Below are 16,121 nucleotides of genomic sequence, written 5' to 3' on the forward strand. Positions count from 1 at the left end.
TTTGACATAGATGTAGAAAATAGACTGGAAAAACACATAGGCTACTAATTATTTTTATTTTTAATTCCGCGCGGACGAAGACGCAGACGATGAAATGGTAATAGATACATTATAGAACACCTAGGAAAAACACAACAAAATTTTACTTTTAAACTTCAAAATATGTATTTCTGTTTTTTCTAGTTGTGATAAACTATAGAGGTATTTTAATAATATTATTGCTACCAACATGGGATCGCAATTTGCGATAATGCTTGTATTTTATAACGAGTTTTATGGTGGCGTTATCAGTTATGTGTTTTTATTTTTGTAATGGCTTACTTTGTCCTTAGTAACTTTCAGAATAATTGTATCGCATGTAAGGAACGGATAAGGTGTTTAGTTATTGGAAACATATATATTGTAAGGAAAAAAATCCGATACTTTGCCGATGCATCGGCGCAACACTAGCCTTATTAAAATATCAACGTTTATGTCCCCTCACTAATCAATCTGACACTTGACTTGGTAACGAAAGCGCGCCATTCGCTTTAAATGGCTCTAACTAATTTTAGATATTAGTACTTAGAATCTTTTGACGCGAATGACGTGCTTTCGTGACAAAGTCAAGTGTCAGAATGATTAGTGAGGGGACATAAACGTCGATATTTTAGTAAGGCTAGTGTTGCGCCAGTACACCGGTACAGTGTTGGATTTTCTTCTTAACACTAATAATATCTAAAAAGTATTAAAACAATGATATATTTTGACTGCTTTCTTGCATCCAAGCTAGTCTTTTTGGTTTTAATAAGCATCTATGATATTTAAAGTACAGCCGGTTTTGCGATTAGTGTTCGTACGCAAGCGGAAAGAGGAACCGTTACTTTACGAATATTATACGTGTGTGTATTTGGCGTGATTGATTATTGTTATTAATTACTGTTTGTGCGTGTCTTTCCACTTGATTAGATTCGGTGTTCGATGGTCACGCTCAACTGATTCCGAGGCTTGTGGAAGAAATGCACTTGTTCTGCATAGTTACGGTACCCAATCGGTATTTGGGACGTACGGTTTACTTTAATCTGTGCAACAAGAGATCAATTGAGTAATACAATTTTGTATGAGTATTCAATCTTACTAATATTATAAATGCGAATGTTTCGATGAATGGATCCGGTTCGGATCTTGATGAAATTAACAGTGGTGAAATACCACGACCACACAGAAGACAGGCGTGAAGTGGGAAAAATTCCGCGTTTCGTCGTTGAGTGTGAATCCCGGAGGCCTAATTTAGTCCTCTTTCCCTTCCCACCATTTTTCTAATAAGGAAAGGATGGGAAGTGGAAGTGGACTGTCCGGATGAGAGGATGCATGGAAAGGGAAAATACTTTCTATATGTGCATCCTCTCCTCCGTCGGTTAAAGGTAGGCAACGCATATGCAATTGCGTATGTCTATGGGCAACGGTCACTTCGCTATTTCAGTGATTTCAGGTGGCCGCTCGCTCGTTTGCCACCTAATGATATAAAAAAAATTAACAAAGATGTAGAATATAGTCTGGAAGATCACATAGGCTACTTACTTATTATTATTTTTTTTAATTCCGCGCGTAGTCGCATGCGACAACCATTGAATCAAGATGTATGAATTTAGTTGAAATATATTGGTGTAATCTTACCGTGTTTAAACTTACTATTCATTTGTTTAAAAACATATTGTCATCTCTGTTATTCTCGTTGATTAAGCTGAGATAAAAATATGTTTTTGGTTTCAGTGGTAAATTGCGGTAAGATGTTATCATAAAAAGCGTATTTTGTTTGTTTTCTGACATTTGTTTTTAAGATTTCCTTCGAGATTATCTGTTTCGTACGACGTTTATCTGCATGATTTAAATGTTTTATGTAACCGTATTACCATTTTATATCTTTTTAAATATATAGTACTAAAGAAGGCAAATCATTTTTATCAGATCTCAAAATATAGTACAAAACAGACTTCACACTTATCTTTCATGCTGCAAAGCCCACAAGTCAATTAATAAAATAATTCGGTGAAATTTAATATTGGCTTTGATATACGATCGTAAGAGGTAAGCGAATATAATTCCTTGACTGTAATCATAATGTAAAAATACTTGTTCCTTAAAAAACTTTCTTTGAAAGATAATACGGCAAGCATTTGTTCAGCGCATGCGCATTTCCTGTAACACTGACTTAACTATTCATTTGTGTAATGCGTGCGGTGGCGTGTCGTGTTCCTTGTTAATTTTATTTATCATATTTATACAAACGCATTTACCATCTCGCCTTTAGTATATATCGCGCACTTTAAAACATCAGTTCAGTTTAAAAGTTGTGCAGCAAAACGTTTGTGCTAAAGTTTTGTTTTATGGAATACTTGCCGTCGAGTCAGTAACTTATTTGTAAATTTAATTTTTAATTTTGTTATATAATATATTTTTTTTATAATTTTAAGGCACACGTTCATTGGTTCCCGTCGAACGCGTAACTTTATATTATGTCAAACTAGCTGTTGCCTTTTCTGCGCGGAATTAAAAATAAACTTAAGAAGTAGCCTATGTGTTCTTCCAGTGTATTTTCTACATCTATGACAAATTTCAGCGAGATCCGTTCCAGTGTTACCTTTAAACATCCATCCATCTAAACATTCGCATTTATAATATTAGTAAGATATGTTTTTTTCGCATTTTACGCATATATTAGAGTGAAGTTTGGGATCCCTAACTATTTAAGCTCTAAATGTTATTATAATAAACATACATATATAGAATATGTGCTATTTCATCATCAGCTTCGAGGGGCTCTGAGCATGGGCTTTACTGGCTAGGCAAGCACTGGGATAGGCTTAGGATAGCCTAAGCCTATTCCAGTGCGTGTTGGTCTATGTGCTATTTATAAGCTTTAAATAGAAATGAGTATAAAGTACTCGGTAGTTTCAACCCGGTTTAAGTTACCGACCTACATTACTTCGTATGCCTAAGAATGCATTTCTCTCTCGCTATTTGTAATGGTAGTTTCACACGAGGGCAGAATAGTATAGATCAGTACTGTATTGGTTTAAGATCGCGCAAGCCTTGACAGAATACAACCCATGAGTAACCTCACATTCGATTTGCAATATTGCTATTAGATTTATCAAAATGCATAGAAATAAACATGGCTTGAATGTTTTGTTCACCTTTTATAACTTTTCTAGTAGGTGGGTTTCAAGTGGGGCACTATTATTTTGGTATTACGTGTATGTTCAAACAATAGCAGTGCTGTTTACTGCTCTGTATTGTTGTTCTACCCTCGTGTGAAAGTCAAAGTCCCTTGCATGTTGGCGGCTTCTGTCGCAATAGCGGTTTTTCCCATGCCACCGTACTGTTTTATTGTTGCGCATTTCTTTGTTTCAAATGAAGGTCGTTAGTGTACGCAAGTTCTTGTTTCATGTATGACGTATGACGTATTGTGTGGAAAAGGACTTTATCAATAAAAGTCTTGTTTTACTGATAAGGGCCTTTGTTATTAATTGAAAATGCGGTCAAATTCGCTATAAATCTGTCTTCAATGAAAAAATTAACTGTGTTTAATCTTACTATCTTCAATGCGAATGTTCAGATTGATAGATAGATGTTTGTTAGAAGGTATACCCAGAACAACTGCATGGATCTCGCTGAAATTTGGCATAGATGTAGACTATAGTCTAGAAGAACACATAGGCAATTAAGTTGTTATTTTATTCAGCGCAGACGGAGTCGCGGGCAACAGCTAGATTTAATATGCTACCTTATTATATTCAAGGGTTTGTAACTGATTTCATTTTACAAATGTGACATTTTTATCTCTTAATCTTCGTGTAGATTATTTTGTTTACAAAACATTTATAATTCTCATGAGTTATTATTTTACACAATAATTTATACGGAGAATAATTTTTATCTTTTCGTTATGCGTTTAAGTGCTTGTTTACATGTTGATTAATAATTAAACATATTAATTAATAACAAAGCATTTGCATAAAGCAAACATTATTAATTGCCAGTTTCAAGTGTGTTTAAGATAAAAAAAACAGTTGTATATTTTATCTGTTTCTAGGCAACGATTTTCCTTAACGTGCGCCCAAATAAACAAAAGTAAGATATCGACTGTATTACAATAATTAACGCCTTTTTTTCAGAGGGGAAAGCTTTATGTGTACTCCGCGCCCCGGGGTGGACGCGGTAGTTATGTGGGATTCTCTTCCGGATGGGAAGCATACCCACTAAACCCCTCTGTTACTCCTACGCGCGAGGCCACGGGCACGCTTGCGCTTTCGTCCGCGACCTCGCCTGCACAATAATTAACGCCTCCAGCCTTAGTAATTTATATAAAAAAATAACCGTATTACCAACCTTACAATAATTCTTAACCTTTATGTATGCATTTTTCTATTACCTAGAATGTAATATCCCAAAAATTACGTAACATTTACGTGTTACACTTTACATAAACGGCGTAAGATTACATTTTAATCTCGCGTAATGTTAGGCCGGACTGTTCATCCGGGATATTTTGTGTCGTCCGTGTTGCGTAACGCCGTGGTCATCGTCCGACGGCGCCACGGATGCACCGGACCCCCGAGTATTTCGGTCTTGCGTAACGTCTTATTATCGTTACGTTAAACAAGAGTTAATGCTTGAACAGTGAAGTCATTTAAATAGCAGCAAAATATTAATAAAAACACATGAAAGATACGGTTGTAAGATAATTAGTGTGAAGCGATCGAATTATCGATATCTGTTCAAATTAAAATTCAAACATAAATATTTAAACTGTCGTAAAAAAAACTGATAACGTAATGGTATATCTTTATTGCTTTTTTTAATCTTTTAAAACGTATTTCATTTATTGCGTTGGTTACCTTTCCTTCCTTTCTTACTATCTTGTTTACATGCTTTGTTAATTTATTAACAATACTAGCTGTCACCCTTTACACCGTCCGCACGGAATTAAAAAATAATAATGAGTAGCCTGTGTGTTCTACCGGACTGTTCTATGTTTATGCCAAATTTCGTCAAGATTTATTGAGCAGTTACGGAGATACTTTCAAACAGATATCCATCCTTGTAAACATATGCATTTATAATATTAGTATGAAGTAAAATTAATTGCCTTTGATTTCTATTCCATTAGTTGTATTGCCTTCCGTTTTTTGATCATACCTATTGTATTTTGAAGTGTAATAGTGTTACAACTATTAGAAAAATTCGATAAAATAATTAATCTTTTACTATCGATATATGTTTCCGTGTCCCATCACTAGAACTGTAGAGACAAAATAACAAGCTTTAAATCCTGTTCGTAATTCGAAACTGGCATTCAACTGCAATCGCGCAGTAAATGGCCACCGTGTTTCGTATTCAAGTTGGTTACAATTTACCGTAAATTCAATGTATCGTTATACTTAACATCCTTCCTTAAAATGTACTTTGTTAACTATAGAATTGCTTTATGGCTCTGTATTCCATTTTGTTGTTACATTACGTAGTCATGGCCATCTTGGATGTTAATACATCTCAATTATTCTCCGAGTAACACATAGCAATACCTAACTTATGTTATGCAAATTGATGGAAGAATTAATTTTTACTAAGAAATAAATCTATTTTCTATGACATTCCAAGACTTAAAATAACACTCCATTCATCATAGCGTTTTTAATTATTTTTTGTACCATTCCAACTAAGCTCTATGCTTGTGCTAGGACATGGTTTACGAGAGTAGTCGAATGGCGGGATTCGAACCCCCGACCTCGTAATTTAGACTATTGACTATTCCTTCCTTATTATATTGTACTATTAGTCACCCTTAACTTAGGGCTCCGAGCCTTTCAATAGTGACGTTTGGTCAGCTTTTTTTTATATCATAAGGTGGCAAACGAGGGAGCGGCCTCGTGAAATCGCTGAAATAGCGAAGTGACCGTTGCCCATAGACATACGCAATTGCATATGCGTTGCCTACCTTTAATCGACGGAGGAGAGGATGCACAGAAAGAAAATACTTTCCCTTCCCATGCATCCTCTCATCCGGAAAGTCCACTTCCACTTCCCATCCTTTCCTTATAAGAAAAAGGATGGGAAGGGAAAAAGGACAAAATTAGGCCTCCGGGACACACACTCATCAGACTGTACGCAGAATTGCTTCCACTTGAGGCCTGTCTTCTGTGTGGTCGTGGTATTTCACCGGGCGAGCCGGGCCAATTCGTGCGAAGATGTTAAAGCGGGCTCTACCACTGTTAAAATGCTGCTGATGATGATAACATTCCATTATATTTAGTTTCTAAGAAGTAAAATTTGTCTTTTACGTCTGCATTTATATTGTATTCATCTGCTTTTAAATCTATATTAACAATTCAGTAACATCGACATTTACTTTCAAGGTGACCTTGTTGCATGATATTTACCGCAGCTCGATCTTTTCAAATATAAATATATTGTTCAAAAGGTTAATTGACCCGTTTTATTTTTTAATAAGCTACGAGTTCCTGCTGCAAAAATATGTTATTAATTATTGTTTAATGCCAAAAGTATAAAATGCAAATTATTCCTGTAAATACTTAAACCTAACTTGATAAGGAGTCATATCAAAGTCTTTTGGAATCTCTTGAAGTACATATTTATCATTAAAAATCACTTTATATGCAATTCCAGTTTAACTTCACTGCATTTCCTATCTAAGGAAAATAAAATGCCAATATCACTTTGTACTTTGCTGCTTAAAAATAACAAAATAAAAGCCCCCTTCTGTTATAAAAAAAAGTCCTTGAAAGTATTAAATATTCCATATACAAATATACCTTTTAGTTGCTACGCCAGCAAGATCTTATCACGTCCTGTTTTATGCATTGAAAGTTGTTTACTAGACTTTGAAAAGGATATCTCAGTCTTTTTGCAGATTTAATTGCGCGCGCTCGTCTACATTACGTCGTTTATTGACATAAATTATCCAGCAATTAATAAATGAACTCATATAGTTTGCTTATTTATCTACATTTATGCATTTTACATAACTTAAAATAAGATCTCTAAGATCAAAGCAAAAGTCAATAACGATAAAGTCAGTCTTTTATATCTTATTGTTCCAGGCTAATCTAATCGTCACGAAACGATCGATAGATCTACGATAGAAGACCACGATTTTTAGAACTATAAACTCAGACACAAGCGTCACCAACGATATAAGAAATTCGAATGGACGAAAGTCTGTGAAGGGAGTGGCTGACACTTGTGTGATGTGCCGGCAACAACACATGGAAGTGCAACTGGACGTCACCTGATCACTCCTGCCTGTACGCTGTGTCTGGATGCGGCACAACCATGAAGTTCTCAACGGGCTCCAGTTCGAGCAGTCTCGCCAGCGATTCTCTATCGAGAAAGTCCACTTTGTGCATCTACGCAGAAGTGGACGCCACAATGCCGCCTCCGCCGTGCGAGAGGGTGAGTTTCACTATTTTGTCTACTTTTTATAATCTAGAACACAACAACACAACAAGTTAAAGATGGAAACAAAATTATATAAGTGAAACGGTTTCTCTCTCTGACATAAAAATAGCGTGCACAAGTGAGTTAATTATATTAGAACAATCCAAGAATGATAATTTATGGTATTTTTCACTAAATTCGCATCGTAGCTTCTTGTTCATATGCCGTAAAGCGAAAGTCACAAGCAATAATCAGATTAAATCTTAAAATCGAAGCGGCTCAAGGAGCTGAACGATTTCCTTTCGATTTTTCAACCGGCGAGTATAGCACATTAACTTTCAATTTCATGCAACGATAATAATAATATTACATTGACCAAAACAATGCAAAAAGCGCGTCCGAAGCAGGGGAGTGCCGCAACCTTCGAGAGAAAGTACCAAGTCATCTGCCGGCGGTACAACGAACAGCTGGTATTTCGCAATGTCTCAAATATCATCCTTTTCACTTTATAATTTTTAAACTTGTAACCACCACCAACCACCAGGTGTTATTTTATAAAATTACTAGCTGACGCCCGCGATTCCTCCCGAATAAAAACATAATTAGTTGAGTAGTGTTCTTCCTATAATATAGTCTATTCTACATCCATGCCAAATTTCATCGAGATCCGTTTAGCCGTTTTCAAGATATCTTCAAACAAACATGAATCTAAACATTCGCATTTATAAGAGTAAGATTTTATCACCATTTTACGATGTTAGATAATTGCCACCATTAAGCTGGTGAGCTCATCATTTGACTTAAATAGTTTTAGATTTAATGGTATTTAGTTGGTAGCTCAAATTGTAATCAAGGACGCGTGCATTGTCCTTACTTTAGTTACACCTATGTGATAAAAAAAACACAATAGAAAAATCTAAATCTGGACTATACTAGGACATAATCTTTGTTCTTATGAAGATGTATCGTTAATACTTCTACCGACCTTGCAACGATTACAAAATATGTTTGTAAACATAAACCCATGGAACAGATTATGCAATTAACATTGACGTTAAGCTTTCCGTACAAAGATTTGATGAACGGCCCTCGAGACCTCATTCCGAAGTTGGCCAATATTATTGTTGTATTTCGTGATTGTGTTACGTTGCGAGCGTCTTCTGACGTGCCGAGCCATTATAACAAGGCCGTCAATTGTCTCAACAATCACACGTGACGATCTGTTGTTGCACTTTCACGAATAGCGTGGATGCAATTTAATAGTTGCTCTGTATCTTTCACTCGATCTACAAGGTTCTTTGAAAATAATAATAATAGTCAGAAGTACACAAATCTATTGAAAGATCTAATCTATAGAATGTTAAACCTATTGGATCGAACTGGAACCACTGGTCTGAATTCAAATTATATATTAACAAGTAAATTCTAATGACTCCACAAATTACCGCCCGCGACTACGTCCGCGCGGAATTTAAAAAAACTTAGTAAGTACCCTATGTGTTCTTCCAGACTATATTCTACATATCTGCCAAGTTTCATCAAGTTCTATTGAGCCGTTCCGGAAATACCTTCAAACAAACATCCTTCCATCCATCCATCCATCTAAACCTTCGCATTTATAATATTAGTAAGATAGTAAGATATTCACCAATGTGTAAAAACAAGCGGAGTAAAGCGATAAAATATAAAGTTACGTTCCTTAAAGAATTTCTTTCAAAAATACCAATCTTTATATTCTCCGTTGAGCGCGACCTGTTCCAAGACCCGTTTGAGTCACGCCGGCCCACGCTTTTTCTTGTCGCATTAATAAAGGAACTCAAATTCGGTGGGACGTACGCAGCCCGGCGGTCGGACATAAAAATATCTCCCGACAATCATCAGAGTGACAGATCACTTTCGCCGCATGTAGGTGTCCGTTCAATCAGCAAATCGGTCGACTGTTCCATTGTTTCAACGTTTAATGAACTTTTATCTTGGTATTCGAAAGTTGCATTATTAATGATCTTATTTAGTAGAATATGAACTGTTTAATTGATATTGGCATGTCTATACCAAATGTTTGCAATATCGTTAAGAATTATTGTTTTTGCATTTATCATTATATTTAAATATTCAAATGAACATTTTTGCATTTTCACACACTTCGTTAAATGGTTTTTTGTATTACTTTCTATAAATTTTAATCGCTTCATAGTTATATAAATAATTTGACTATTAAAAGGTTATAGTTCGTACATTTATGCCTGGGTGGTAGACTTTATCAAACGCGTTACTTAAATCAATATGGTTATTTTTTCCGTTTAGTACAATGACTTCATTTTGTTTCCCTTGTTTATCGGAGTGTACATTTTACGCTATTTTACTTTACAGTAATTCGAAACTCATCCGTTTGCCGCTGCGTTGCGGTTAGGATTCCCCTCTTTGACTCAAATGAAATCCATTGTTTGTTAATTTTATCCTTTTCTCGCTTACATCAGAAACATATCAAGCTTGTCGATTTAATTGTACGTTATCAATATTTACTTTTACATTATCTTCTAGATTATTCGACGCGAAATTTGCTTTTAGTATGATGCAGAAATATTTATCTTCGTGAATAATCTGATAAGATTCAAGTACATTTGACTTTGCTTTGACTTATTTATGCAGTTGATGATGAAAGTGTTCTACGTTACAATGTAGATTTAATTTTAGTCCATCCTATTTTATATGTTAATTCAATAGTTTTAATGCAATATTCAACATACTTTCTCTAACAAGGAATGAGTAGTTAATAATTGATACTGGCATGAAGTAATGTTAAGTTTGGAATTGTGAATAAATCGAATGTCAAACGATCGAAGAATTCTGACACTAAATTATCCAAACTTTCTTGAGACATTATACTAAACTGATATGAAAACGGTTAAACACTCACGTATATTCGTCCGGTGGTGGCACCGACTAGTTTCGAGCTCATCGGGGGCTCTTCATCAGGATGAGTGGTACTGGTATTATTTCGCGGACGCGGCCCGTCGCTCACTGGTGCCGCCACCGGACGAATATACGTGAGTGTTTAGCCGTTTTTATATCAGTTTAGAATTCTGACACAATAGTTTACTTTAAGTGGTTGATCTTATTAATATTGTTCAAGAAAAAATACAACTATAATTAGAAATGTATCTAATACTATGTACATAATTATCAGTACATAATTTTAATAAGATACTTAGTTGTATTCGTCCAGTACTCGGCGTGGTTGTCCTTGCACGGCGCGTGCACGAATGCACGACTTTTATCTATCGAGCACACTTTTCGAACCAGTTACATCACATCTGAATCTTTATGCGATGGAAATTTACACAAGAATGCTTCAACAGATTTCATTATCATTGTCTCATGTTTCTCGAACATCTTCGCTCGCTACTTCTCAAGAATCGGTGAGTTTGTGCCATCTGATAACTAGGTTTTTGTCTAACTTTGTCTTTTGATTTTTTCTAAATCGTAATTACCAATGTTTGCGCGTATTCTTGTTCTGTGTTATCAACGCTTTCATCTTTAGCTTTTAACCTTCTGTAACTTGTTGTACCATTGTTCTAAGATCTGATATTTATTTAGGTGTTACAAGTTGTTGGTTATTTAAACTTATAGTGAATTATATTATAATATCAACGCCTATAAGGTTTCACTATACTGTTATTTATGATAAAAGAAATCGTTTTAAATTCCTTTGTTTCCTTTTATTTTACACTAACAAATTAAACACTATCTCAAAGGCCGGTCACGCATCTGCGGTTCCTCTGATATTGCTGATGTCCATGGGCGTCGTTGAACACCTCGGTGTTCCCGCTGCTCGTTTGCCCCTTCTGTTATAAAAAAATTGATTTAAAAATTACTCAAATTTTAAAGTTAAATAAAATAAATAACCTCAAAAATTAATTGAGACACCAACAACACATTCATACTTACTACAAAATAAAATTCTTTATTGAAAAAAAATATTTTTCAAAAAATTGCTGGGGCTCCGTCTCCTACTAGTTAAACTGTCTATTAAGAGAAGTTGTGAATGTAGCGTTTTATACATCTATTTCTAACAACATAGGGAAATTAAGTCAAGTGCGACGTCTTGAATAACGTATATTTTTTATTCCTAAGGGCACGTGTCCATAATAACCACACATTGGCCCACGTGCCCATTCCTGGCTTCCCAACGTCCGTTATTTTATACGGCTTTAAATCGATACCTGCAATTTAATGCTCGTATGAGCCTTCCGGCAGCGTGGCGGGTGAAAACTAGCATGCAAATTCCTATCAGATTATAATATCGATATTATGGATATACGCACTTGTCTCGATTCGCTCGTATCGATCACGTATCGATTTTATACTCGCCGTTTAGTTGGACCGTTCTGCTTTCTACTCGGTATGGTGTCAAATATTATATTTATGGCTCGATGAGAACACAGCGTATGGTTTCTTATTCGTCTTTTTGATGTGGGTCATCTTTTATTAAAACGATAACTGTGGATTTCTTATTGATTTATTACTGTATACAGTAAAGAACGGTTGCTGTAAAATTGCATAAATCTTTTATTTATTAAGACGTATTTCGAATTTAAATTTGATTTTCGGTAATCAGATGTTTATCTTATTTCTATCACAAGCTAACATTGTTGTTTTAACTGATATTTTGTTATTTTTAACAGGAATATTTACGCCTAACAGAATCCAACAGCTGTTTAAAAATTCAAATAATTTATAGGTCACTCAAGATTACATTCTGCAAGTTACGAAAATCTTACTAATGTTATAAAAGCGAATATTTAGATGGATGGATATTGGTTTGAAGGTACCTCCAGAACGTCTCAACGGATCTTGCTGAAATTTGTCAGGTATATAGAACATAATCTGGAAAAACATGTAGGCAACTAATTTTGTGTTTTTTTTAATTACCGCAGACATAATCGGGGGCTACAGCAAGTTATAATAAAACGATGATATTTGTAAGTATTGACCTGCATGTTTCATTATATAAACATTGCATTGCATCTTATACAAGCGTTTCATACGATCTGGCGGCACGAGGAAGTCAATACTTGAACAATTTTGTCCTCGTTGTCGTCTCGTTATACGCACATTTTACGTATTACGTATTTAACTTCGAATATAGTTAAAAGACATGCCCTAGTTACTACTTAAACGCTTCCCTTTACTTGCAACCACAATGAATGGATGGATGATGAGAAGGCATTTGCAAAACGGCTCGACGAATTTCGATAAGAATTGACATAGATAAGGAACATAGTCTTGAAGAAAACATAGGGTATTAATTATGTTTTTTAATTCTCGCAGACGGAATCGCGGGCGACAGATAGTAATAACATAAATGTTAAGACATAGTCACGGCTTGAGGGATTTTGGATATGATTTTGTTAATTAGTTATGACCTGTTAATCCTATCTTGTGTTATACTGTAAAGTACTTTTATTTGTACCTTTGGATCTTCTCCATCAGTAAACAGGGAAAGTAGTACATCTCAACGATCTACGTAACCCACATCCAGTAAGACTTTACAGTAGTGTTTTCTTTTGGTTACACTATTGTGTTGAACTTTATTTTTTTTTAATAGCATTTCATATATCGAATTTCAAATTTCGAATTTTATTTCTGGGGAATTAATAAACATGTAGTTGTCTCGGTTGTTTTAGTGTTAATGAAAGGAATAACAATATGTTTCTCTATTTACGTTGTCAGTTACAAAGATAGTCGCGTCAAATTTATTACTTTAAATAATTTTCCACCAGTGCAACTTAACTCATAGTATCTGCAGTATATGGAGCGATGTCTATTCGCGTTATTTCTTAGAAGCTATAAATATATACATCTTTTACTGCAATCCACTTCGTCTGAACGCTTTTTTTGTTGTACACGACTTGATGAGGACGTTTAGTTAGAAATGCAGTTCCTTGTCACGTCTAGGGTTGGCAGCGAAAACAAACACTTGTGATCCTTTGACATATTGGTGGATGGCTAAAAACAAACGACGTCTACTCTTGGTCGATACAACGAAAAAAGCGACTTTTTATCACCTAATCTAATTCAAAGAAATTGTCAAACAAGTAGCAAATATACAAATATATCAGAGATGGGGAACTAATGTTACTAATATTATTAATGAAAATGTTTAGATGGATGTTTATTTCACGATATCAACGAATCTTGATGAAATTCGGCGGAAATGTAGAAAATAATCTGTAAGAACACTTAAGCTAATTCTTAAGTTTCTTTTTTATTCCTCGCAGACGGAGTCGCTGGTGACAGCTAGAAGCACATTATTCAACATTTTGTGGACGTGTCTAATTAAAAAAAATATTGTGTACTACAAAAATGGGGTTTATTAGGAGCGAACACAATGTCTTAGGTACAGAATGTTAATATTTTACAAAAATGGAACTTGGATACAGGAAGGTTTGCCATCCCTGCACTTTACAAACCAATAGAATTGTGAATCAAAACCGAAGAGGTGACAGCCCTAGTCATTTCTCGTTTGTAGGTTTATTGTTTACTATGATAGTAACAAAGCTTTTTACTTTAGAAACGGGAATTTTATGTCATGTTGTCTTCAAAGTGGAGTAGATAGGTCATATTTATTTATAAAGATATATTGCGTAGTTTTTTTCAATGCATCATCATCATCAGCTCACTGCATGTCCCCACCGAGGGGCTCGGAGCCTACCCTAAGTTAAGGGTGATTAGGCCATAGTCAACCACGCTGGCCAAGTGCGGGTTGGTTGACTTCACACATATCTTTGAATTTCTTCTCAGATATGTGCAGGTTGCATCACGATGTTTTCCTTCACCGTAAGAACGTCGGATAAATGTACATATGTAAATCGGAAATCGAAAAACACATTGGTACATGGCGGGATTCGAACCCAGGACCTGCAGATTGCAAATTAAGTGCTTGACCACTGAGCCACCGACGCTCTTAGCCACCGACGCTCTTAATTTTTCAATGCGCAATTCGACAAATGCGAACTTATTTGCCTAGAGAGATGAATACTCAGACATTTTGGTCACTAAAGGAACCCTTGGAATAAATTTCTCGCTCAAAATCTAAGTTTAGACTCTGAGTGTGGTTTAATTAAAGCTTAATAAGACTCTTTAGGATCCTCTTCTTTAAGCTATTGTATAATCTTACTAACATTGTCAATGCGAATGTTTAGATGGATGCATGTTTGTTAGAAAGTATCTCTCGAACGGCTCAACGGATAACATTTGGTATAGATGTAGAACATAGTCTGGAACAACATATAGGCTACTTACTAAGTTTTTCTTTAGTTCCGCGCGGATTCGTGCTTTGATGTTGATTGTTATATCATCTCATTGTATTCGATTTTTGGGATCGGTATACTTCGTTTATTTTATTCTTCATATATATTTTATCTATCTAACCTTGGACTCGAATGTACATATTGCAGTTTTTTTGGTCTATTTAACGCGTAAAACACGACCCAACCGCGATAGGACTGAATAATTTGCATCGGCTCATTAACAATTAGTTGAAACAATGTTATTCGATTCAACGCGCAATTAATGCTCCGTTCAGTCATGACTTCAGTCGCTGGAGGCATTGTGGAATGTTTTTTTGTGCTTGTTTACACCAAAAAGTATCATTTCGATGATTTTTCCCACGACGAGTAACCGGTAATTCTTGAAAAAAAAGAACAGAAATGGACCCTCCGAAAGTAATAACCGAGACAGAGATTTAAATTTTGCGTGGAATCGCATAAAAATAAACACTAAGTTTGACTCTAATTGATACCAGGAATGGACTGGGTAAACATAATTACATACTAAGAAACACCTAAATATGTAATACGCTAGCTGTCGCCCGCGACTCTGTTCATGCGGAATTAAAGAAAATATTATTTAGTAGCCTGTGTTCTTTCATACTATACTTTACATCTATGCCAAATTTCACCGAGAACCGTTAAGCTATTCTGGAGATAACTTCTAAAACATTCATATTCTCCTTCTTCTTCTTCGAATGCCTCTCCATTGCTGGAGGTTGGCCGTCAGCTCAGCGAACCCTTTCCTGTCCTGTGCCAAGCGAAAAAGTTGTTCGACGCTGGCAATATTGTTCCATTCCCGGATGTTTCTCAACCAGGACTTTCTCCTCCTTACAACTCGTCTTCTGCCTGCGATTTACCCATCATTATGAGTTGAAGAAGTTCATATATTCTTCAAACGACATTTTTTTTTAATTAAACGCGTACGAAGTCACTGGCCTAAAAGAGATCGATATTATTCTTTGTGTGTGGTCTTGTCCCGAGTATAATGTAACATATTATTGCTACGTTTACACGAATAAAATGTTTCCATTCGAAATTCATCGCTTAAAACGATCGACGTAAAAGTATAACGGAAAATCATTAACCTCGTTGGCCGTACGAAACGAAATACGATAATAACGGTGCAATATGCATACCGAACAGACATACAGCAAGTCACACTTTTATATATTGAATTTCTATACGAAACATGTAAATATATTTCTATTTTATCTTATTTTGATTTAATGTTATTTGTTTATAAGTTGGATAAATAACTTATTTTACGGTATTTTTAAAGAACTTAATCTTACCGATATTATAAATGCGAATGTTTGGATGGATGTTCGTTTGAAGGTATTTACATAA

At 35.3% G+C, this 16,121-nt stretch overlaps 1 protein-coding gene across 2 annotated transcripts in view; it reads left to right on the forward strand.

The window, feature by feature from the left end:
• Window positions 1-16,121, forward strand: part of LOC106117276 (putative uncharacterized protein DDB_G0292292) — a 47,702-nt gene that overhangs the window by 11,890 nt on the left and 19,691 nt on the right. Inside the window, exons 1-2 of one of the 2 annotated variants that reach the window (XM_013311505.1) lie at window positions 2,332-2,385; window positions 7,104-7,455. In XM_013311505.1, coding sequence (XP_013166959.1) covers window positions 7,336-7,455 — 120 coding nt within the window. In that variant the 5' untranslated portion in view covers window positions 2,332-2,385; window positions 7,104-7,335. Of the gene's footprint in view, window positions 1-2,331; window positions 2,386-7,103; window positions 7,456-16,121 lie in introns of those variants that run through there. The other variant, XM_013311504.1, reaches the window with a different exon arrangement.

This window comes from Papilio xuthus, unplaced genomic scaffold, assembly GCF_000836235.2.
Source record: "Papilio xuthus unplaced genomic scaffold, Pxut_1.1 DF827680.1, whole genome shotgun sequence".
Lineage (NCBI taxonomy): Eukaryota > Metazoa > Arthropoda > Insecta > Lepidoptera > Papilionidae > Papilio > Papilio xuthus.